At 37.6% G+C, this 20,668-nt stretch overlaps 1 protein-coding gene across 3 annotated transcripts in view; it reads left to right on the top strand.

The window, feature by feature from the left end:
* PRKG1 (protein kinase cGMP-dependent 1) overlaps positions 1 to 20,668 on the top strand; it is a 1,472,222-nt gene that overhangs the window by 211,022 nt on the left and 1,240,532 nt on the right. For all 3 annotated transcript variants that reach the window (XM_055425188.2, XM_055425187.2, XM_055425186.2), the window contains exon 2: positions 2,477 to 2,643. In XM_055425188.2, the coding sequence (XP_055281163.1) occupies positions 2,520 to 2,643 (124 nt within the window). In that variant the 5' untranslated portion in view covers positions 2,477 to 2,519. The remainder of the gene's footprint in view (positions 1 to 2,476; positions 2,644 to 20,668) is intronic.

The following is a 20,668-nucleotide window of genomic DNA, read 5'->3' as shown; positions in this document are numbered from 1 at the left end:
GCTGGAAGAAGCACAAGCTCGAATAAAGATTGCCTGGAGAAATATCAATAACCTCAGATATGCAGATGACACCACCCTTATGGCAGAAAGTGAAGAAGAACTCAAAAGCCTCTTGATGAAAGTGAAAGAGGAGAGTGAAAAAGTTGGCTTAAAGCTCAACATTCAGAAAACTAAGATCATGGCATCCAGTCCCATCACTTCATGGGAAATAGATGGGGAAACAGTGGAAACAGTGTCAGACTTTATTTTTTGGGCTCTAAAATCACTGCAGATGGTGACTGCAGGCATGAAATTAAAAGATGCTTACTCCTTGGAAGGAACATTATGACCAACCTAGATAGCATATTAAAAAGCGGAGATATTACTTTGCCAACAAAGGTCCGTCTAGTCAAGGCTATGGTTTTTCCAGTGGTCATGTATGGGTGTGAGAGTTGGACTGTGAAGAAAGCTGATCGCCAAAGAATTGATGCTTTTGAACTGTGGTGTTGGAGAAGACTCAGGAGTCCCTTGGACTGCAAGGAGGTCCAACCAGTCCATTCTAAAGGAGATCAGTCCTGGGTGTTCATTGGAAGGACTGATGCTAAAGCTGAAACTCCAATACTTTGACCACTTCATGTGAAGAGTTGACTCATTTGAAAAGACTCTGATGCTGGGAAAGATTGGGGGCAGGAGGAGAAGGGGATGACAGAGGATGAGATGGTTAGATGGCATTACCAACCGATGGACATGAGTTTGGGTGAACTCCGGGAGTTGGTGATGGACAGGGAGGCCTGGCGTGCTGTGATTCATGGGGTTGCAAAGAGTCGGACACGACTGAGCAACTAAACTGAACTGAATGACTAGAAATGTTGAGTGTCTTTTCATGCCCCTGTTGGTGGCTGGTAATTTTTAAAATACCATTTTTATTTTATAAAATGGAAATTCAGAAAAGTAAGACAACCTGCTAACTTTTAATACATGACAGGACTAGGATTAGGACCCAAATATATATAACTTGAAAGCCTATTTTTTTGCATTTCACACACAAACATGTTTTCATATTCTAAAGACTATTCTGTATCCTCCTTTTTCACTTAAAAATAGTATAATAATTAATTCCCTGCCATTAACTCTTCATGAAGAGTTTAACTGCCTCAAAACAGCCCATTCTAAGTGTATTTTTCATGTTGATAGAATTTACATTGTTTTCATTTTGATATACACCTTTTTATTTACTCAGAACCAAATCATTGCAAAAGATAGTGTGTGAAGGCTGGATCAGTTAGACTGACGTCTAGAGTGGAAGTCAGGCAGAACTGGGGAGTACAGATGCTGTAGTCAGTGTTCACTATGGCAGGTCGCTTTTGTGAAAACTACTCGGTAAGCAAATGAAGAGAAAGACCAGCTTGTAGTCAGATGCTTTTCAGATTAAGATGTTTAATATAAAATTCCAGATGTGCTTCTTACCCTCCATGTCGCTGAGGTCTCTGTGCTTGTCTTAACCCGCTTCTGACCTCTCTGCCAGTACTCTGTGCCGCTCCTGACAGTTTTTCTCTATTTACCTTTACTTTGATTTTTGTATCCCAGGAAGTTGTTTGGTATTTCTTTTCCCAGAGAATTAAATGACCACCCTCTTTCAAGCTCTGAAAAACTTTCCTGTTAACCACTGAATCCCAATTAGAGAATTTGTCAACATGTTTCCTGGAGACTACCTGTTCAATCTCATGTTTAAGCTATGTTGTGTAAAACAGCTTGTTCAATAGAATTTTATCTGCCTGGTGATCTCAATATAAGCTGCTTGAAGAGGTAAATGTTCTCTGAAGAAGCATGAGGTATGGATAAAGAACTCTCACATTTATATCAGTTGTTCTGAACAGCTAATTAAATATCAATTCTTTATCATATTTTTAATCCAATATTTTTCTTGAGCACTTGTACTATATATAACTGGCATTGTGGGAGACACTGGGCATAGAGTAGAGAAAAGAAGTACAAACTGTCCCTGCCCTCAGGGAGCATAATATCTAGTGGAAGAGGCACCTAAAAATAACTAAACATATTGTGCTTTCCTATAATTGTGTGCAGCACAGTACATCCTGATATTCTTTTATAATTAATAAACATAGTAATAATAGTGTTTCTTCTATAAAATTTTTGTATATTTTTCCCATTCATTCTTTTACTGAGTTTCAAGCTTCAGTTTAAGATGTTTGTCCATTGGTTTGCCAACAGTCTTTGGGTTTAAAAAATAATCCTGAAACAAAATGGAACTCTGTGATTTTGCTTATTTACTGTTCCCATATTCATTTAATGATATTTTACTTAAAGGGAAATTTCTCAGTGTCTTTTCTGCTTCCATGGAATTACTCTTGGGCTGGTCAGGAAATTCTTGGATTCCTAACAAGAAAATGTATGCCTAACACTGGCTCTGCTTGACCTCACAGATTGTGAAAGCGCTTGTCAGTTGCGCCAGTAAATCTTCCCTCTCTTACGACAGGTCCAAGGATCTCATAAAGGAGGCCATCCTTGACAATGACTTTATGAAGAACTTGGAGCTGTCACAGATCCAGGAGATTGTGGATTGTATGTACCCAGTGGAGTACGGCAAAGACAGCTGCATCATCAAAGAAGGAGATGTGGGGTCACTGGTGTATGTCATGGAAGGTATGCCTTGTAACCACGTTCCCCTGACTCTCAAATATTCTCTTTCCATCTTATCAGCCTGCACACAGATGGCAGTGCATTACATGAGACAATTCCATTTTTCTTTTTTGTTGTTGAGAAACAGTTTGAAAAGAGGGAGAATACTGCTTAGACACAGAGGTTGATTAATCATTTGAAGTGTTTGTGTTTAGAATTATAAAAATGAAAATCTAGTATTTTTTCAGACATGGGGAAAGGATAATAACATGAAAGAAAGCATTGCTATTTATTGCACTGCATAAGACCACACACTGTCAGATCATTGAGCAAACTCAAAGCTTCAATGGATGCTCAAGTCTATTGGAAGTATTTTTGGTCAGATAATCAAAGTATTTTCAACTCCGCTTTTACCTCCCAGTATATGACTGGCTTTCTGCTATGTTGCTTCTATAAAAAGAGAATGTTTTCAGTGTCTCCTATGTGTCTGATAGAGTTGGATCATAAAGGTTGGATAGTGTATTAACTTCCTGATTGTGAAGAGTGGTAGCTTGTTTCATAAATCTTGCACAAATAGATAGAAACTGCTTAAAAAAAACTGAGGCATGCACTGTATAAATATGTTTTATGCTTCTGTATATTTTCACATTATAAATTTTTAACTTGAAATTTATAATGGCATGTTTTCCTTTTGGGGGATGAAAAAGCCTGAAATCATGAATGAATCAGCTAAGAAGGAAGTGAGTTCAAAGATGTCTATAGTAGAAGACAGTTGGCTTAGAAAAATCACAATTTATTTGGTGGCAGTTAGTATTTTACCCAAAGCATTCATTCTGGTGTCCTATAATTGTCAGTTTTACAGGTCATTCAGAAGAGAGGTGTATTTGGGCAAGTCAATTAACTTCTCTGTTACACCCAGCTTATGAAAAAGGAGATACTCTTTCTTTCTGGCTGTGGTTCTCCGCTGGTGATGATTCTGTCCCCCAGGGACATTTGGTGATGTTCTGAGACATTTGGTTGTCACATGTTGGGTAAGGGTGGGCATGAAGCAGGCTCCTGGTGTCTAGTAGGTAAAGAACATGGGTGGTAATCAACAGGGCAGTGAGTGGCCCACAACCAAGCATGCCCTGTCCTTAGTGCCTGTGCTGAGAAGTCTTGCTTTCTACCTTCTTTGCAGGACTGTTCTGAAGTTAGTATGAGTAAGTTGTGTGGATGTATGATGAAAAGTGTAAAACATTGTGGAATAACAATCAATATTATTTCTATTAAATACTTGAGAGTATGTAAAAAATGTTCTTTTACGTTCATCATTCACCTTTTAATTTTTCTTTGTGATTCTTGACATCCTGAAATCAGGCATTTGATATTTATTAATTTCTATCACTTTTTTCTTTATAATTTTCTGCTTTGTGTCAGTGTTTCTCCCCTTGCCAAAAGGATGTAAATTCAGTTAGGCTTTCCTCTGACAAAAACAAAGTACGGTAAACGAAAACACAAACAATATGTACTTGGCAGAGAATTACAGGGAAAGGAGATGAAATTATAGGGAAAGGGTGCTTGTGGGTAGTGAGCAGGAGCAATGAGAGAAGTGGAAGAACTATATAGAGGCCAAGTGGAGACTGTAAATATGGAGGCAGATATTAAGAACTATTAACATTTAGAAACCAAGTTTAAAGCCTTTCTGAGATGATATTATATCAATAGTTTCATATTGTTTGATTACTTATGTGTTTTATTGGCCAGGCACATTTTTAAGAACACAGATATTGTATAAAGCAGAGTGTACTTTACTTCAGTCATTTAAAATGCTCATTATTGATATTCCAACAAAGGTCCATCTAGTCAAAGCTATGGTTTTTCCAGTAGTCATGTATGGATGTGAGAGTTGGAGTGTAAAGAAAGCTGAGTGTTGAAGAATTGATGCTTTTGAACTATGGTGTTGGAGAAGACTCTTGAGAGTTCCTTGGACTGCAGGGAGATCCACCTAGTCAATCCTAAAGGAAATCAGTCCTGAGTATTTATTGGAAGGACTGATGCTGAAGCTGAAACTCCAGTACTTTGGCCAGCTGATGCGAAGAACCGACTGATTGGAAAAGACCCTGATGCTGGGAAAGATTGCAGGCAGGAGAAGGGGATGACAGAGGCTGAGGTGGTTGGATGGCATCAGTGATATGATGGGCTTGAGTTTGAATAGGCTTAGGGAGTTGGTGATGGACAGGGAAGCCTGTCATGCTGCAGTCCATGGGGTTGCAAAGAGTCGGACATGACTGAGCGACTGAACTGAACTGATTGAATTCCATTCTAGAAATGAGTAGTTTGAAAACTTATCTGTTCATGTTCAGTTTTCCGTACACATTTTTTCTAAAAATTTCCGTTTAATTCATGCCATTTCTGTTTTCTAAGACTAACTGCAACTTTACTAGCTATATTAGAAGGAGCCTGAAAATTGTACTTAATATTTGTTAGTTTTTAGAACTCAATGCCCAACATATAGAGCATGCTTTTTCTAAACACTTTCTGTGTATAAAATTTATTTCTCAAAGTGATCCTGTGAGGTAAGGGCTAGTATTTATTATTCCCCTTTATAGATGTGAAGACTGAGGCCCACCTGGTTTATAGTATAGTTAGGAGTGAACTCAAGTAATCTGGATTCAGAGCTCAAGGTCTTTAATTATGGGACTCTGTATTGGTGATGGTTCTCCAGAGAAAAAGAGCCAATGGGATATATGTGTGTGTATATCCGGGTACTGAGAGAGAGGTTTATTTTAAGGAATTGACTTCCATGATTGTGGAGACTGGAAAGTCATCTGCTTGCTGGCAGAATTCACACTTCCTCCAGATAGATCAATCTTTTTTCCTGATAAGGCTTCAACTGATTGAATGATGTCTTATCAACATTAAGGAGGTGGTCTGCTTTAATTCAAAGACTACTAATTTACATGTTAATTCCAGAAAAGAAATACCTTCATAGAAATGTCTGATGTAATATTTGACCAAATATCTGGATATCATGGGCTTGTAAGTTGACCTATAACCATCACAGGTCCATTCCTTGTCAACATGGCACCCGTACATATCTCCTTAAACTATACCAAAATATCCAAGTAAAGACAATAATGAGGTCATCCTTCTGCCTGACATGATATAATAATCTTGTGTATAAAGAAAACAAGCCGTTTTCCCAGAGAAGGATGCAGAGTCCTCTGGTGGCAGTCGTTTCTTCTCTCCTCAATACCCCACATCTCAGATATTTTGATGCAACATTCAGTTCAGTTGCTCAGTCATGTCCAACTCTTTGCAACCACATGGACTGCAGCATGCCAGGCTTCCTTGTCCATCACCAACTCCCAGAGTTAGCTCAAAGTCATGTCCATCAAGTCAGTGGTGCCATCTAACCATCTTGCCCTCTGTCGTCCCCTTCTCCTCCTGCCTTCAATCTTTCCCAGCATCAGGGTCTTTTCCAATGAGTAAGTTCTTCACATCAGGATACAACGTTAAGAAAACTTAAATACTACTAAATAAAGTCAATACCTCTTATGTTACATGATAATGGGATCTACGAGGAAGGGCAACAAACTTTTAATGCACAAATGCACTCCCTCAAATATACACCTGTAAATAAAAACATGTTTATAACAAAGAAGAAATATCCATGGCAGACTTCCCAAGGTAAATGTAAATACACTAATTTTTCCACATTTCATCAAGCTAATTTTAATATATTTTGTTTATCTTCTTTGTGCTTCTAGACTGACTACATAGCAAGTCATCTCATTATGTTTTTAAAAACAGGGTTCTAAATAGTTATCGGTAGTCAAAGTCACAGATTTTGCAATGATGGTGTTGGTTGCTTTCAGTTAAATTCAGTAAATGAGTGTGCTCTTATAACCTGATGCAAATCTGCCCCCAAGTTGTAATTCTAATCAATTCCATATAATTTTGGCTTATTTTATGCCAATATTCTCATGTGAAAATAATTTAAAATAAAAAAATCTTGTCATTTAAATTTTTATAAGTTTTAATTGAGGAAATGTTTCATTGCTTAATTAGTTTTTTATCAACACATTTAATCTTTTCGAAATTTAGATGGCACTCTTCTTGATATAGATGGATTCTTTTTCACTTGTGAACATTATTAATATTTATAAAGAGTATACCATAGCAACAATGGATGAAGAGACTAGAGGATCTTTCACAAACTTGCTTATTATCAAAACATTCAGAAAAACACCCAGGGAGTTTACCTGGAAAACCATTCCAATTATTCCTGCCTCTCTTCAGTTAAATGAAGTTTTCTTCATAAAATGCTTGTTTAACATGTGCCTTCAGTGATTTTTGTTTTAGCCTGGGCAGTGTCGCAAATATTATTGCATACCTAAAAGCCAAATTTTCTCATCATTTTAACAGAATAGTCATATGTTAAGACTTAACTAATTAGGATGACAGGGAAAAAATCATCTGGAAGTAGTGTAAATATATCATGTATTTTCAAGCAAAATGAGTTGTATAGCTTTCAGATATTTATAGTTACTGGCTAGTGGAAGTTTTAAAGTTTTGATTAGAATTATTTTAGTATTAGTTACTTAAGGTAGCAGTGGGTCAATTGCTAAGGCTTGATTTATGTTTTAATCAAATTTCAAATATATAAATGACTTACAAAATAATTGAATACAGCTTATTTTCTTAAACCAATAGATTTTGGTCTTAATTATGGAGTAATATTTGTTAGTATCTTTATACTCTTGCCCTCTTTTTTTTGCATGAAGGTAAACTTCATCTTTGCTAAGTCACTTCAGTTTTCTGACTCTTTGCAACTCCATGGACTATAGCCCACCAGACTCTCTGTCCCTGGGCTATACTCCCGGGAAAGAATACCTAAGTGGGTTGCCATTCCCTTCTCCAGGGGATGTTCCTGACCAGGAACTGAACCTTATGTCTTCTATACTGGCAGGTGGGTTCTTTACCACTAGTGCCACCCAGGAAGCCCAAAACTTCAACTGCCGTCGTCCGAAAGAAATTCTGATTTAGTGATTGAGAATTGGTAATGTAAATCAAACACCTTCTTTGGGAATCTCATTCAATATTTTTGTATTGAAAAATGTGTAGTTTATATGCATTGAAGTGATGTGCTTAGAGATACTGCTTTTACAGATTTTCTGTGATCTTTCACTGTGGAAGTACATAGATTACATGTTATTTTCTAAAAATTGCAAGTATCTGTTTAGTGTTCTTTGTTGGCTATTGTAAGTTAAACTTTTAAGCGAAACCATCAAGCTATTTTAATTTTTATTTTGCAGAGTGCTTGTTAATGATAACAGCTTTTATTAAGTCCTTATATATGGTGTTGCCCCGATCCCTCTCCTCTTATTAGTTCCTTCTTTCTTTTTACAAGCATAGCGACGATTTAGCTTAATCTTGGTCCACCTCTGAGCTTTTATTGTTTAGGACTAGAGTCTGCCATGTATTGATACTCTCAAGGCTCTCCTTTTTATCTGTCTACCATCAATAGTGTTGATTTTGTTTCTGTCACAGGTTTTAAAAAAAATTATTTTAAGAAGGAAAATTTTTTTCAACTCATTACGCAGGTGATTTTTAGTAGGACTTTTTACGCTAATGCTAAGTGATCTGTGATTGTTGCTGTTCAGTTTGTAAGTTGTGTCTGACTCTTTGCAACCCCATGAACTGCAGCACTCCAGGCTTCTCTGTCCTTTATTATCTCCCTGAGTTTGCTCAAAGTCATGTTCATTGAGTCAGTGATGCCATCCAACCATCTCATCCTCTGTCACCCTCTTCTCTTGCCATCAGTCTTTACCAGCATCAGGGTCTTTTCCAATGAGTCGGCTCTTCACCATCAGGTGGCCAAAGTATCAGAGCTTCAGTTTCAGTACAACTGACTGGTTTGATCTTTTTACTGTCTAAGGGACTCACAAGAGTCTTCTCCAACACCACAGTTCAAAAACATCAATTCTTTGGCACTCCGCCTTCTTTCTGGTCCAACTGTTACATGCATACATGACTACTGGAAAAACCACAGCTTTGACTATATAGACCTTTGTTGGCAGAGTGATGTCTCTGCTTTTTAATATACTGTCTAGGTTTGACATAGATTTTCTTCCAAGTAGCAAGCGTCTTTTAATTTTGTGGCTGTAGTCACATCCAATCTCTGGATTCTATTGTTAATTGCACTGAAATTTCCCTTTGTCTTCTGAAGACTGGTCTTCTGCTTCGCTTTGCAGTGAATTGGTTGATACCAGGTCTGCCTGTTAAGCTGATGTCAACATTATTTGTTCTTCACTGTGAACATGGATTATGCTAGCCACTCACTATCAACAGTAAACTTACTCAACTTCATACTGCAAGTTCACTCCTGCTCCCCTACTCCTTCCCCTGAAACATTTTTCTGTTTTTATAATTAAATAACATATGAAAGCTGACATTCAAAGAGGAATTTTTATATAAAATTGAACATTAACGGAGAGCCTCATCATGTCAGTTGGCATTCAAAACACTAACCGAGAGTATGAGGGAATTGAATGTATTTTCATATGAATTAGCTCAGCAAATTTAACATGAGAAACAGAACGTTTGATTCTCCAAAGTCAGGTGGTGCCTTTTGGCCTTTTGAGTGTTTCATGTTCATCTGAAAGCTATCTTTCCGTTCCGTCGCTCAGTCGTGTCCGACGCTTTGCGACCCCGTGGACTGTAGCCTACCAGGCTTCTCCGTCCATGGGATTCTCCAGGCAAGATTACTGGAGTGGATTACCATTTCCTTCTCCAGGGGATCTTCCCGACCCAGGGATCGAACCGGGGTCTCCCGCATTGGAGGCAGACGCTTTAACCTCTGAGCCACCAGGGAAGCCCGAAAGCTATCTTTAGGAGAGTTAAATTATCAATGCATTTAAAGTTATTTTTGCAGTCCCTTTACTAGATCAAGCTTATCATGTTAGTGCTAAAGAAGAAGCTTATGTACTGTGTTAAAAACAAGACAACAGACCCCAGATTCAGCCACTTATGAAGAGTCCCATGTCACTAAATTGAGACTCTTATAGTTTTGACTCTCCTATAAATGGAATCTTAAACCAGACAATCAGGTGTCATCTGATTAGAACTAGTTAGGTCATCTATCAGGTAGGATCCTGCTATCCCTAAAAGGAAAATGACCTTGCCATAACCAATCCACTTTTTCCCCTCTAACTTAACTTCCTTATTCCTGCTCCTTTATGCCTATAAAAATCTTTTTATTTTATACAGCTCCTTGAAGTTCCTTTCTTAGCTGCTCAATTGAATACTGTCCAATTCATGAATTGTTAATTAAAACCAATAAGATCTTTAAAATTTACTCAGTTGAATTTTGTTTCTTAACAACTACTTAAATAAAAACAAAAGAAAACAAAATCTATTTAGAAAAATGTTATAAGCAAAGAGGATTTGAAATTTTTAAGTGTGAATATTGAAATAAATTTCAGTTATGGAGTCAGTAACAAAAATAGGGATCCAAGATAGTTAGATGTCCCACAGGGAATCATGTTTATTTTGGGGTGCCAAGCTTCCAAAAAGACTTTAATATACTTGAGTGAGTAGGAAGCATGACATTTATTTTTAGCGAGTGACATGTCTTGTATGGATGGATGGTTTAGGAGGAAATGATAACTGTTTTTTAAAAGCTGAAAACAGTGTCACATGAAAAGGGAACTGGTCTTCATGAGTTTAGATGACGTGAGAAAATGCAAATTATAGGGAAGTCTACACTGGGTCTTCTTGAGAGTCAATATTCTGCTAATTAATATGTTCCAGAAGTGAATGAAGCAGTCTGATGTCATGGCAAGTACCCCATCTCAGGAAGCATTCTAGCAATGATTATAAGAAATCTGCTTGGAGAAATTTAGTGTCAGTAGAAGAGGAATTCCCTGTGGCTGAATTGAACACATCTTCTATCTTTTCCCCAAACCCCAAGTTTCTGAGTCTGTGATTTTCTGAACAAATATCTTACAAGTTAACTTATGAGAACCCAACCTCCAAATTTGTCTCTTAGAAACACACCCCTATATACAATATACATGCTTTCTTTGGGGTGTTTTTGTATCTTGTATTATATAAATCAGGTAATACCGCAAGTATTCTTATGCTACTTCATTTTTCTTCCAGTAGTGTCTTCTATTTTATTACCCAATTTCTTTATCCTTTTTGCTATTGATTATATTTGGGTTGTTTCCCGTTATTTTGATCCTGATTATTTATGAAGCTGAGCATCTTCATATGTTTATAAGCTGTTGTGTGCTATGAAGTGTCTGTTGTAGTCTTCTGTCCATTTTTCTGTTGGTTGGTTGATTTTACATATTTTGGAGTTTAATCTTTGTCAGTTACATGCATTACAAATATTTTCTCTCATCTGTAGCATGTATTTTCACTTCTTTGTGAAATCTTCTGATTAAGGGAAGTTATTAATGTTAATGTAGTCAAATATATCAGTCTACTTCTTGGCTTGTGCTTTTTGTAACTTTATAAGAATACTGGAAGGCAGGGTTTCTCATGCCTATGTACGTATGAGTATGTGTATATCCCTGAAGGTATGTGTATAGGTTACGGATGTGAGATATTATCTTTGAAGGAATAGATCCACATTTATAATATAAACAAGAGTTGTCTCTTTCAAAGCAGGAATCTGGAAAGGCAGTACATTTTTGCTTCTGTTTTTTTTTTTTTCTTTTCCCCACCATATTTAAACAATTTATAAATTGTCCTCAGGGGACAGTAAATATGTTTTGAATATGCTTGATGACAACAATTTTCCTGTGAGTGTAGATTCTATATCTGGAAATAATCACAAGCCATTTAGTGACAGATATGATGAATGGGGTTCAGTTTAGTCCTTCAGTCATGTCCAGCTCTTTACGACCTCATGAGCTGCAGCATGCCAGGCTTCTCTGTCGATCATCAACTCCTGTACTTGCTCAAACTCATGTCCATTGTGTTGGTGATGCCATCCAACCATCTTAGCCTCTGTCATCCCCTTCTCCCCTCCTGCCTTCAATCTTCCCCAGCATCAGGGTCTTTTCTAATGAGTCAGCCCTTCCCATTAGGTGGCCAAAGTTTGGAGCTTCAGCTTCAGGACCAGTCCTTCCCATGAATATTCAGGACTGATTTCCTTTAGGATGGACTGGTTGGATCTCCTTGCAGTCCAAAGACTCTCAAGAGTCTTCTCCAACACCACAGTTCAAAAGCATCAGTTCTTTGGCACTCAGCTTTCTTTATGCTCCAGCTCTCAGATCCATACATGACTACTGGAAAAACCACAGCTTTGACTAGATGGACATTTGTTGGCAAAGTAATGTCTCTGCTTTTTAATATGCTGTCCAGGTTGGTCATAGCTTTTCTTCCAAGGAGCAAGCGTCTTTTAATTTTATGGCTGCAGTCACCATCTGCAGTGATTTTGGAGCCCAAGAAAATAAAGTCTGTCACTGTTCCCAATTTTTCCCCACCTACTTGCCAGGAAGTGATGGGACTGAATGCCATGATTTGGTGATTAATACTCTCTTTTTTTTTTGGCTAAAATGTATAAGGACTTATGTATCTGTACCATTATGAAGTAGCAACATTTTTTTATAAAATTCAAGAAATATCTGAGACACTTAATCAAGAATATTGTTATCATAAAATGACATATTTTGAAAAATAGTGTTCTTAATACTGATTTGGCTACTTATGTCCTTGTTTGATTTTATAGAGTAAGTCTTACCATGTTGTGGTTATAACAGTATATAGTTCTCCATTTTCTTTATAAATTATTAATGGTGGAAAAAAAAAGGTGAAGCATTTGGCTTTTACTTTTGAAGACTCTTGAAAGCCAAAATAATTAAAACTTGCTATGGTTATTTTTTTTTGAGATGAGAGTTAAGAAAAGTATCAACTTTTTTCAAGAAAATAATCTGAAATTGGTAAAGTAGATCATGGATTGTGTTAAAAAGGTATGACTACTTTTATTCTTCCTGGTGGCTCAGGTGGTAAAGAATTCAGCCTGTAATGCAGAAGACCTGGATTCTATCCCTTGGTTGGGAAGATCCCCTGGAGGAGGGCATGGCAACCCAATCCAATATTCTTGCATGGAGAATCCCCATGGACAGAGGAGCCCGGCGGGCTGCAGTCAATGGGGTCGCAAAGAGTCGGACACAACTGAGCAACTAAACACACACGTACATCTTTATTCTCAACAGTTATGGGATTTATTTCTATGGGGACTCATTTTGATAAAATATCAATATCTCATTCTTCAGTTTTTAGAGAATGGCAAATTTGAAAGTTTAAAAATATATTTTTGATGAAAACTAAAACCAAACACAGCTTTGCTGAAAAAATGAAAAGAAAATGTGGATTAGTCCTTCTTGACAATAGTGTTAGAACATGTTGATCTCTTACTAATGAGCTGAAATTTACTTCAGTCATCCTTTCATGAGACTATTGTGTAATTTGCATGCTGAACATGAAACAGGATTCTAAAATTGTTGAGGGTTCGTTTTAAGAACTCATAGATATATTTCTTCAGGGACTTTAACAAGATTTCCAATGATTTTTGTGGGAGGCTGGATAGACTAATACTTTAAATATCCATCCCTCTAATGAAAAATCCTTGAATGGTTAGTAATTGTTTTGGCACAGTCTCAAAGGGCAGGGAAGAAGGGTGCTGCTTCTCAGCACTGTGAAACTGCCTGGCATGACTACCACAGCAACACCTACAGCACTCTAGGGAAGATCTGAATGGATCTCTGAAGTCCTTGTTGAAATTCTCCTATGACTCCACATCTGAGGAACATAGCCTGTAATTGTACATACTTTATCTGAATTTAATTACTGTACCTTTGGAAGATTGCAGTCTGATCTTTATATGAAGACAAGTCTTATCTTTATATTTTATATTTAGGCCCTTCCATAAACTCCATTCTGATGAAAATATTTTTGTACCAAAGCTCCTGCAATGGTACCCAGATTTAGAATTATGCTACAGGACTTAAAATAGTATTACAGTCAATTCCTTACAATCCACATTTCACGCATATTAAAATATCAAAGACTTGTTATTGAGTGTATTTACATTAATGATTTATTTGGTACCTTTTTTTTTTTTTTGCCTAACTTTTTGAACTGTGGTGTTGGAGAAGACTCTTGAGAGTCCCTTATACTGCAAGGAGATCCAACCAGTCCATTCTAAAGGAGATCAATCCTGGGTGTTCATTGGAAGGACTGATGCTAAAGCTGAAATTGCAATACTTTGGCCACCTCATGCGACGAGTTGACTCACTGGAAAAGACTCTGATGCTGGGAAAGGATGGGGGCGGGAGGAGAAGGGGACGACCGAGAATGAGATGGCTGGATGGCATCACCGACTCTGTGGACGTGAGTTTGAGTGTACTCCGGAAGTTGGTGATGGAAAGGGAGGCCTGGCGTGCTGTGATTCATGGGGTCGTGGAGAGTCGGACACGACTGAGCGACTGAACTGAACTGAACTGAACTTGTCAAACTTTACCAGAATAAGTAGCTTTCTTTGTATCACAGAACTATCTTAGAGTTCTTCATAAGAATATATATATGGGAGCAAATTCTTTTAAACTCAAACATTGTTTACTTTCTATTTACTCTTTTCAGTCTTGTGTTATTTAATAAGAAGAGTTAGTTTATTCTGTACTCTTTGCAGTATCAAAGCTAGTTACTCTGTTAGTTTATTAATAGCAAAGCCTTATTAGAAAAAGCATCTTGTGAAGGTGGCCAGTTTTATGAAAGGTAGTTTTCTTTTTTATTTTTTTGTAGTTAATTTATTTTTTATTGGAGGCAAATTATTTTACAATATTATATTGGTTGGTTTTGCCATACATTGATATGAATTTGCCCCGGGTTTACATAAGTTCCCCCTCCTGAACCCCCCTCCCACCTCCCTCCTCCCTTTATCCTCCCTCTGGGTCATCCCCGCATGCCAGCCCCGAGCATCCTATAACATGCATCGACCCTGAACTAGTGATTCGTTTCACATATGACAACATACGTGTTTCAATGCCATTCTCCCAAATCATCCCACCCTCACCCTCTCCCATAGAGTCCCAAAGACTGTTCTATACATCTGTGTCTATTTTGCTGTCTCGTATACAGGGTTATCATTTGCATCTTTCTAAATTCCATATATATGTGTTAGTATGCTGTATTGGTGTTTTTCTTTCTGGCTTACTTCACTCTGTATAATAGGCTCCAGTTTCATCCACCTCATTAGAACTGATTCAAATGTATTCTTTTTAATGGCTGAATAATACTCCATTGTGTATATGTACCAAAGCTTTCTTATCCATTCGTCTGCAGATGGACATCTAGGTTGCTTCCATGTCTTGGCTATTATAAACAGTGCTGCAATGAACATTGGAGTACACGTGTCTCTTTCAATTCTGGTTTCCTCGGTGTGTATGCCCAGGAGTGCGATTGCTGGATCATATGGCAGTTCTATTTCCAGTTTTTTGAGGAATCTCCACACTGTTCTCCATAGTGGCTGTACTAGTTTGCATTCCCAGAAAGGTAGTTTTCTATTTCACAAATACACAATGGTGTATTTTCAGAGGAAAACCAAAACTTCTCATTAAATCATAATTAATAGTATTTAAAATTTTCCTTCAAATATTAAGTATGTTCCTTTAAAAATCATTTATTCCCTATTGTAAGAAGAAGGGAGTGAGCATTTATTCCCAGCAGAGCTTAATTAATAGCATATTGTAATAATTTTCACTGAAAACCATTCACATACTCATCAATTTCTTTTTTATGTTTTTATAGCTATAAGAACATAATCAATGTTACATTTTATAGCTCATGTTTATAGATCATCATTTTACATTTCTATGTTATTATATTGTAGTTCATAATGGTTTAGAATATTTAATACTTTCAGCATATTCTTAATGTAGATTTATGCTTTCTCCAGTGGTTCATTCAATAATTGTGTGCATGTATGCATAGTATATGCCCTCAAACTAAAGCCATTTTTAAAAGATTTCTGGTGCAAAGATTTGTATTGACTCATCCTGTTGGAAATATACACACGAACATATTTGTACTTTGTGTCCATTTATGTGTGTATGAATTTACATGAACTTATCCATTCTCTGAGTTCATATTATCTTCCAGGAGATGATGGGGGTGGTGATAGTATCATTTATAGAATATGCGAAGAGCTGAATCATTGGAAAAGACCCTGATGCTGGGAACGATTGAAGGCAAGAGGAGAAGGGGATGACAGGATGAGATGGTTGAATGGCATCACTGACTCAATGGACATGAGTTTGAGCAAGCTCCAGGAGATAGTGAAGGACAGGGAAGCCTGACGTGCTGCAGTCCATGGGGTTCCAAAGAGTTGGACATGATTGAGCGACTGAACAGTAACGACAGGCTTCTATAAATGGTTAAATTTCAAATTTACAAGAAAAAGAGAAAATAATTGTAAAGGCTCTCATGTGAATTAAAAATTAGTCTGCAAAGGGAAAATAGTTGGTTGATAGGTTTATGAGCACCACTGTGCATGCCACTCTCTTAAAAGAAAATTAAGGTGACTTGTATGGAAAGCTGTGAAATTTCATTTAATTCTATGAATTTGAATTATTATATATTATATCAGTTCTAAAGGTGAAAGACATATGAAATAGGAAAAAAATGTTTCAGCAGATTTTTCTTTGTGTTCAGAATTAGGTTACATATATACATAGCAGGCATTGCTAAACTACCATCCTTTCCTCTCCCTCCATATGGTGAGTTTCTACAAAAGTAGAAAGGGTGTTACAGATAAAGCAGAGCTTGGATTTGACTGAATGTAGTTCATGAATATATGAAATTCTTTGTATTTCCCTCAACAGTTGATAATAGCAAAGAAAGTATTCAATGAAGTTCTTTTTGCAATAGTTTCTTTACCATGATTCACTAATTCATTTATTTGATTATTATTAATTTATTTGTCCAAGGTCCTTTCTCTTCTAGAGCTTCAATCCTTATTATAGTAGTAGGGGAAAAACATGCATAGAGATACGTACATACATTCCAATGGCGACCAGTGCTGTGAATGCTTTCGATACAACAGAATGATGTAGGAGGGAATCATGAAGATGGGTCTGGTAATTACTGGATAGGTCAAGGAGGGCTTCCCTGAGAGGGGTAACATTTGATTTGAGACCTGACTGACAAGGAAGAACCAGACACACAGTGTGGGTAGAGAATTCCAGATGAGGACAATGGCAAGTAGTAAAGCTGTAAGGTGGGATGAATGTTAAAGAGATAGAAAGAAGACAATGGCACGAATTAAGGTTGGAGAGGTAAGGCTACGTGTAGTAGCCTGTAAGTATTGAGTTGGCCAATAAGTTCATTTGGTTTTTCCATACGGTGTAGTGGAAAACTCTGAACCAACATTTTTGCCAAGCCAGTAATTTATTTAATTATTTATTTTTTCCTATTTCGGGGGATCGGGAAAGCAGTAGAGGAGTTTAGGTTGAGATGGGACCTGGTTCTATTTGTTTTATAGGTAGAAGAATGGATTAATTGCTCTAATAATCAAAGGTTGGAAAACATGCATTGTAGAGTGGTGGAGGAAGCAGGGATACTGGGAGGCTACAGCAGTTATCTAAGTGAAATAAGAATTTTGGCTTGGGCTAGGATGGCAGCATGGGAGATGGGGGAAATATGATATATTCTAGCAGCTGTTAGTTGTGATAGGGAGTAGAAGAAAGAGAAATTGGGAATGACTTGTAGGTTTTTTATTTAATAAGTGAATGGTGGTACTAGCTTCTGAGACGGCAAAAAGTGAAAGGCATTCATGCTTAAGAAAGTAAATTAAGAATGCTCTTCGGACAATGTGAAGTTAAAGTGCCAACTAGACAGCTCACTGGAGATGTCACGTTGATGACAGTGGATACACATAGGAAAGCTCAGTTGAGAGGTCAGATTGTGGAGGCAGAAGTATTCTAACTAAACCAGGAATAAGAAGAAGATTGATCAAAGTAGTTATAACTATAGTTGTTTTACTTGTAGCAGATTAAATGGATAAATCATGGATATTTTTCTTGGTTAATCACTAAGTCGTGTCCAACTCTTTTTGACTCCACAGACTGCAGTACTCCAGGCTTCCTGTCCTTCACCGTCTCCCTTGCTCAAACTCATGTCCATTGAGTCAGTGATGCCATCCAACTTCCTCATTCTCTTTCATCTACTTCTCCTCCTTCTATATAGATATAGATTTAAATATTTTTAAATCCTCCATGAAAATTCCTTGTAGAAAACTGAAAATTTCTTCCTACATTGTGTAAACTAGTATCCTTAATGCAGCATTCTCAAAGTGAAGTCTGTGGACCCTTTTAGGGGCTCCTTGAGGTTAAATCTATTTTCATAATAATACCAGCATGTTATTTGTTGCCCTCTGTCTCATTCGCTCATGAGTGTACAGTGGAGTTTTCTAAAGGTCATATGATATGTAATATTTGTTGTTGCTTAGTTACTGAGTTGTATCCAACTCTTTTGTGACCCCAGGGACCATAACCTGTCAGGCTCCACTGTTCATGGAATTTCACAAGCAAGAACACTGAAGTGGGTTGCCATTTCCTTCTCCAGGGTATCTTTCCATCCCAGGGATCGAACTTACGTCTCCTGCATTGGTAGAAGGATTCCTTACCACTGAACCACCTGGGAAACCCAATAATGTAATATAGCATCTGATTGATTACAGAAGCAGTTAATGTAGCTGCCTTCTATTGAGCCAGACATCAATTAGATTTCCAAAAAGTATAAAATACTGGGGTGGTTCCTACTAAATTTTTTGTTTTTAAAATGTATTTAATTTTACTAAAAAATATTTTAAAATGTAATAAGTTTGCTATTACTTTCAAGTGAATAATTATTTTTAAAAAATTCTGTTTTAAGCTTTAATGGTGATGGACAGGGAGGCCTGGCGTGCTGTGATTCATGGGTTCGCAAAGAGTCGGACACGACTGAGCAACTGAACTGAACTGAACTGAACTGAAGCTTTAATGGAATAAATGTCAGTAAATGTAGCCCACATAAGCAAAAGCTTTTTGAGGTTTTCGGTAGTTTTTCATAACATAAAGAGGTTTTGAGGCTAAAAGTTTGAGAATCACTCCCTTAAGCTATATGACTCAAATACAAATATGACAAATTGGATGTTTGTTTCAGAAAACAAGCTAGGATTAGTTTAAGAACATCAATATCAGATATCAACTCCCCAACCTTCAAATAGCATAGAAATAGTAACATGTTAGAAAACAAATGTTTTTAAATGAAGTCTTGGTACGTTCAGTTCAGTTCAGTTCAGTTCAGTCGCTCAGTCATGTCCGACTCTTTGCGACCCCATGAATCACAGCACGCCAGGCCTCCCTGTCTATCACCAACTCCTGGAGTTCACTCAAACTCATGTCCATCGAGTCGGTGATGCCATCCAGCCATCTCATTCTCTGTCGTCCCCTTCTCCTCCTGCCCCCAATCCTTCCCAGCATCAGAGTCTTTTCCGGTGAGACAACTCATTGCATGAGGTGGCCAAAGTATTGGAGTTTCAGCTTTAGTATCAGTCCTTCCAATGAACACCCAGGATTGATCTCCTTTAGAATGGACTGGTTGGATCTCCTTGCAGTCCAAGGGACTCTCAAGAATCTTCTCCAGCACCACAGTTCAAAAGCATCAATTCTTCGGAGAACAGCTTTCTTCACAGTCCAACTCTCACATCCATACATGACCACTGGAAAAACCATAGCCTGGACTAGATGGACCTTTGTTGGCAAAGTAATGTCTCTGCTTTTTAATATACTATCTAGGTTGGTCATAACTTTCCTTCCAAGGAGTAAGTGTCTTTTACTTTCATGGCTGCAATCAGCAGCATCTGCAGTGATTTTGGAGCCCAAAATAATAAAGTCTGACACTGTTTCCACTGTTTTCCCATCTATTTCCCATGAAGTGATGGGACCAGATGCCATGATCTTTGTTTTCTGAATGTTGAGCTTCAAGCCAACCTTTTCACTCTCCTCTTTCACTTTCATCAAGAGGCTTTTGAGTTCCTCTTCACTTTCTGCCATAAGGGTGGTGTCATCTGTATATCTGAGGTTATTCATATTTCTCCCGGAAATCTTGATTCCAGCTTGTGCTTCTTCCAGTCCAGTGTTCCTCATGATGTACTCTGCATATAAGTTAAATAAGCAGGGTGACAATATACATTAGAAGCAGAAATATTTCTGTAAAGGCTGGCATTTAAATCTAGAGCAAATAGCCCATAAATATCAACAATGGGAAAGTAAATTCCATTGAAGAGCTTATTATTCTGTTAATTGCATTCCATTTCACAGTTTGAAAGGTATTCTTGAGGCATTTTGTAGGTTCTGTTTGTACACTTTCTAATGTTTGAGATTTAAGAATTTACTTGAGTTTCCCAGTGATTATCCTGATTTAGTGTAGTAGGATACTGATTTTTTTGTAACTAGACGTTAATTATAGTTCTAAAGGAATAAAAGAATCAAATATTTTTTAATTTAATCAGCACTTTGGAGGAGAAAATTTCTTTACCTTGTGTTTATTTCTTACTTGAAAACATCCTCGAAGATGTAGCATTTTGTATTCTAAAGGCTCAGAACAACCCATCTGATGCCTTGCTGCTGCTTCTCCTAAGTCGCTTCCCCAGTCGTGTCCGACTCTATGCGACCCCATAGGCAGCAGCCCATCAGGCTTCCCCATCCCTGGGATTCTCCAGGCAATAACACTGGAGTGGGTTGCCATTTCCTTCTCCAATGAAAAGTGAAAGTGAAGTCGCTCAGTTGTGTCCGACTCTTCGGGCCCCATGGACTGCAGCCTACCAGGCTCCTCCGCCCATGAGATTTTCCAGGCAAGAGTACTGGAGTGGGTTGCCATTGCCTTCTCCGTCTGATGCCTTAAATGTTTTAAAATTTGAAAAGAGAGTTTATTATTTAACACGTGGTCCAGTGGAACACTCTTAATGTGTCAGTCAGTCAGTCAGTCAGTCAGTTCAGTCGCTCAGTCGTGT

The sequence above is a fragment of the Moschus berezovskii genome, chromosome 12 (assembly GCF_049115385.1).
Source record: "Moschus berezovskii isolate FMDL1 chromosome 12, NW_MosBer_1.0, whole genome shotgun sequence".
NCBI classification, from domain to species: Eukaryota; Metazoa; Chordata; class Mammalia; order Artiodactyla; family Moschidae; genus Moschus; species Moschus berezovskii.
Note: the sequence above shows the minus strand (reverse complement) of the source record. Positions and strands in the feature narration are given on the sequence as shown.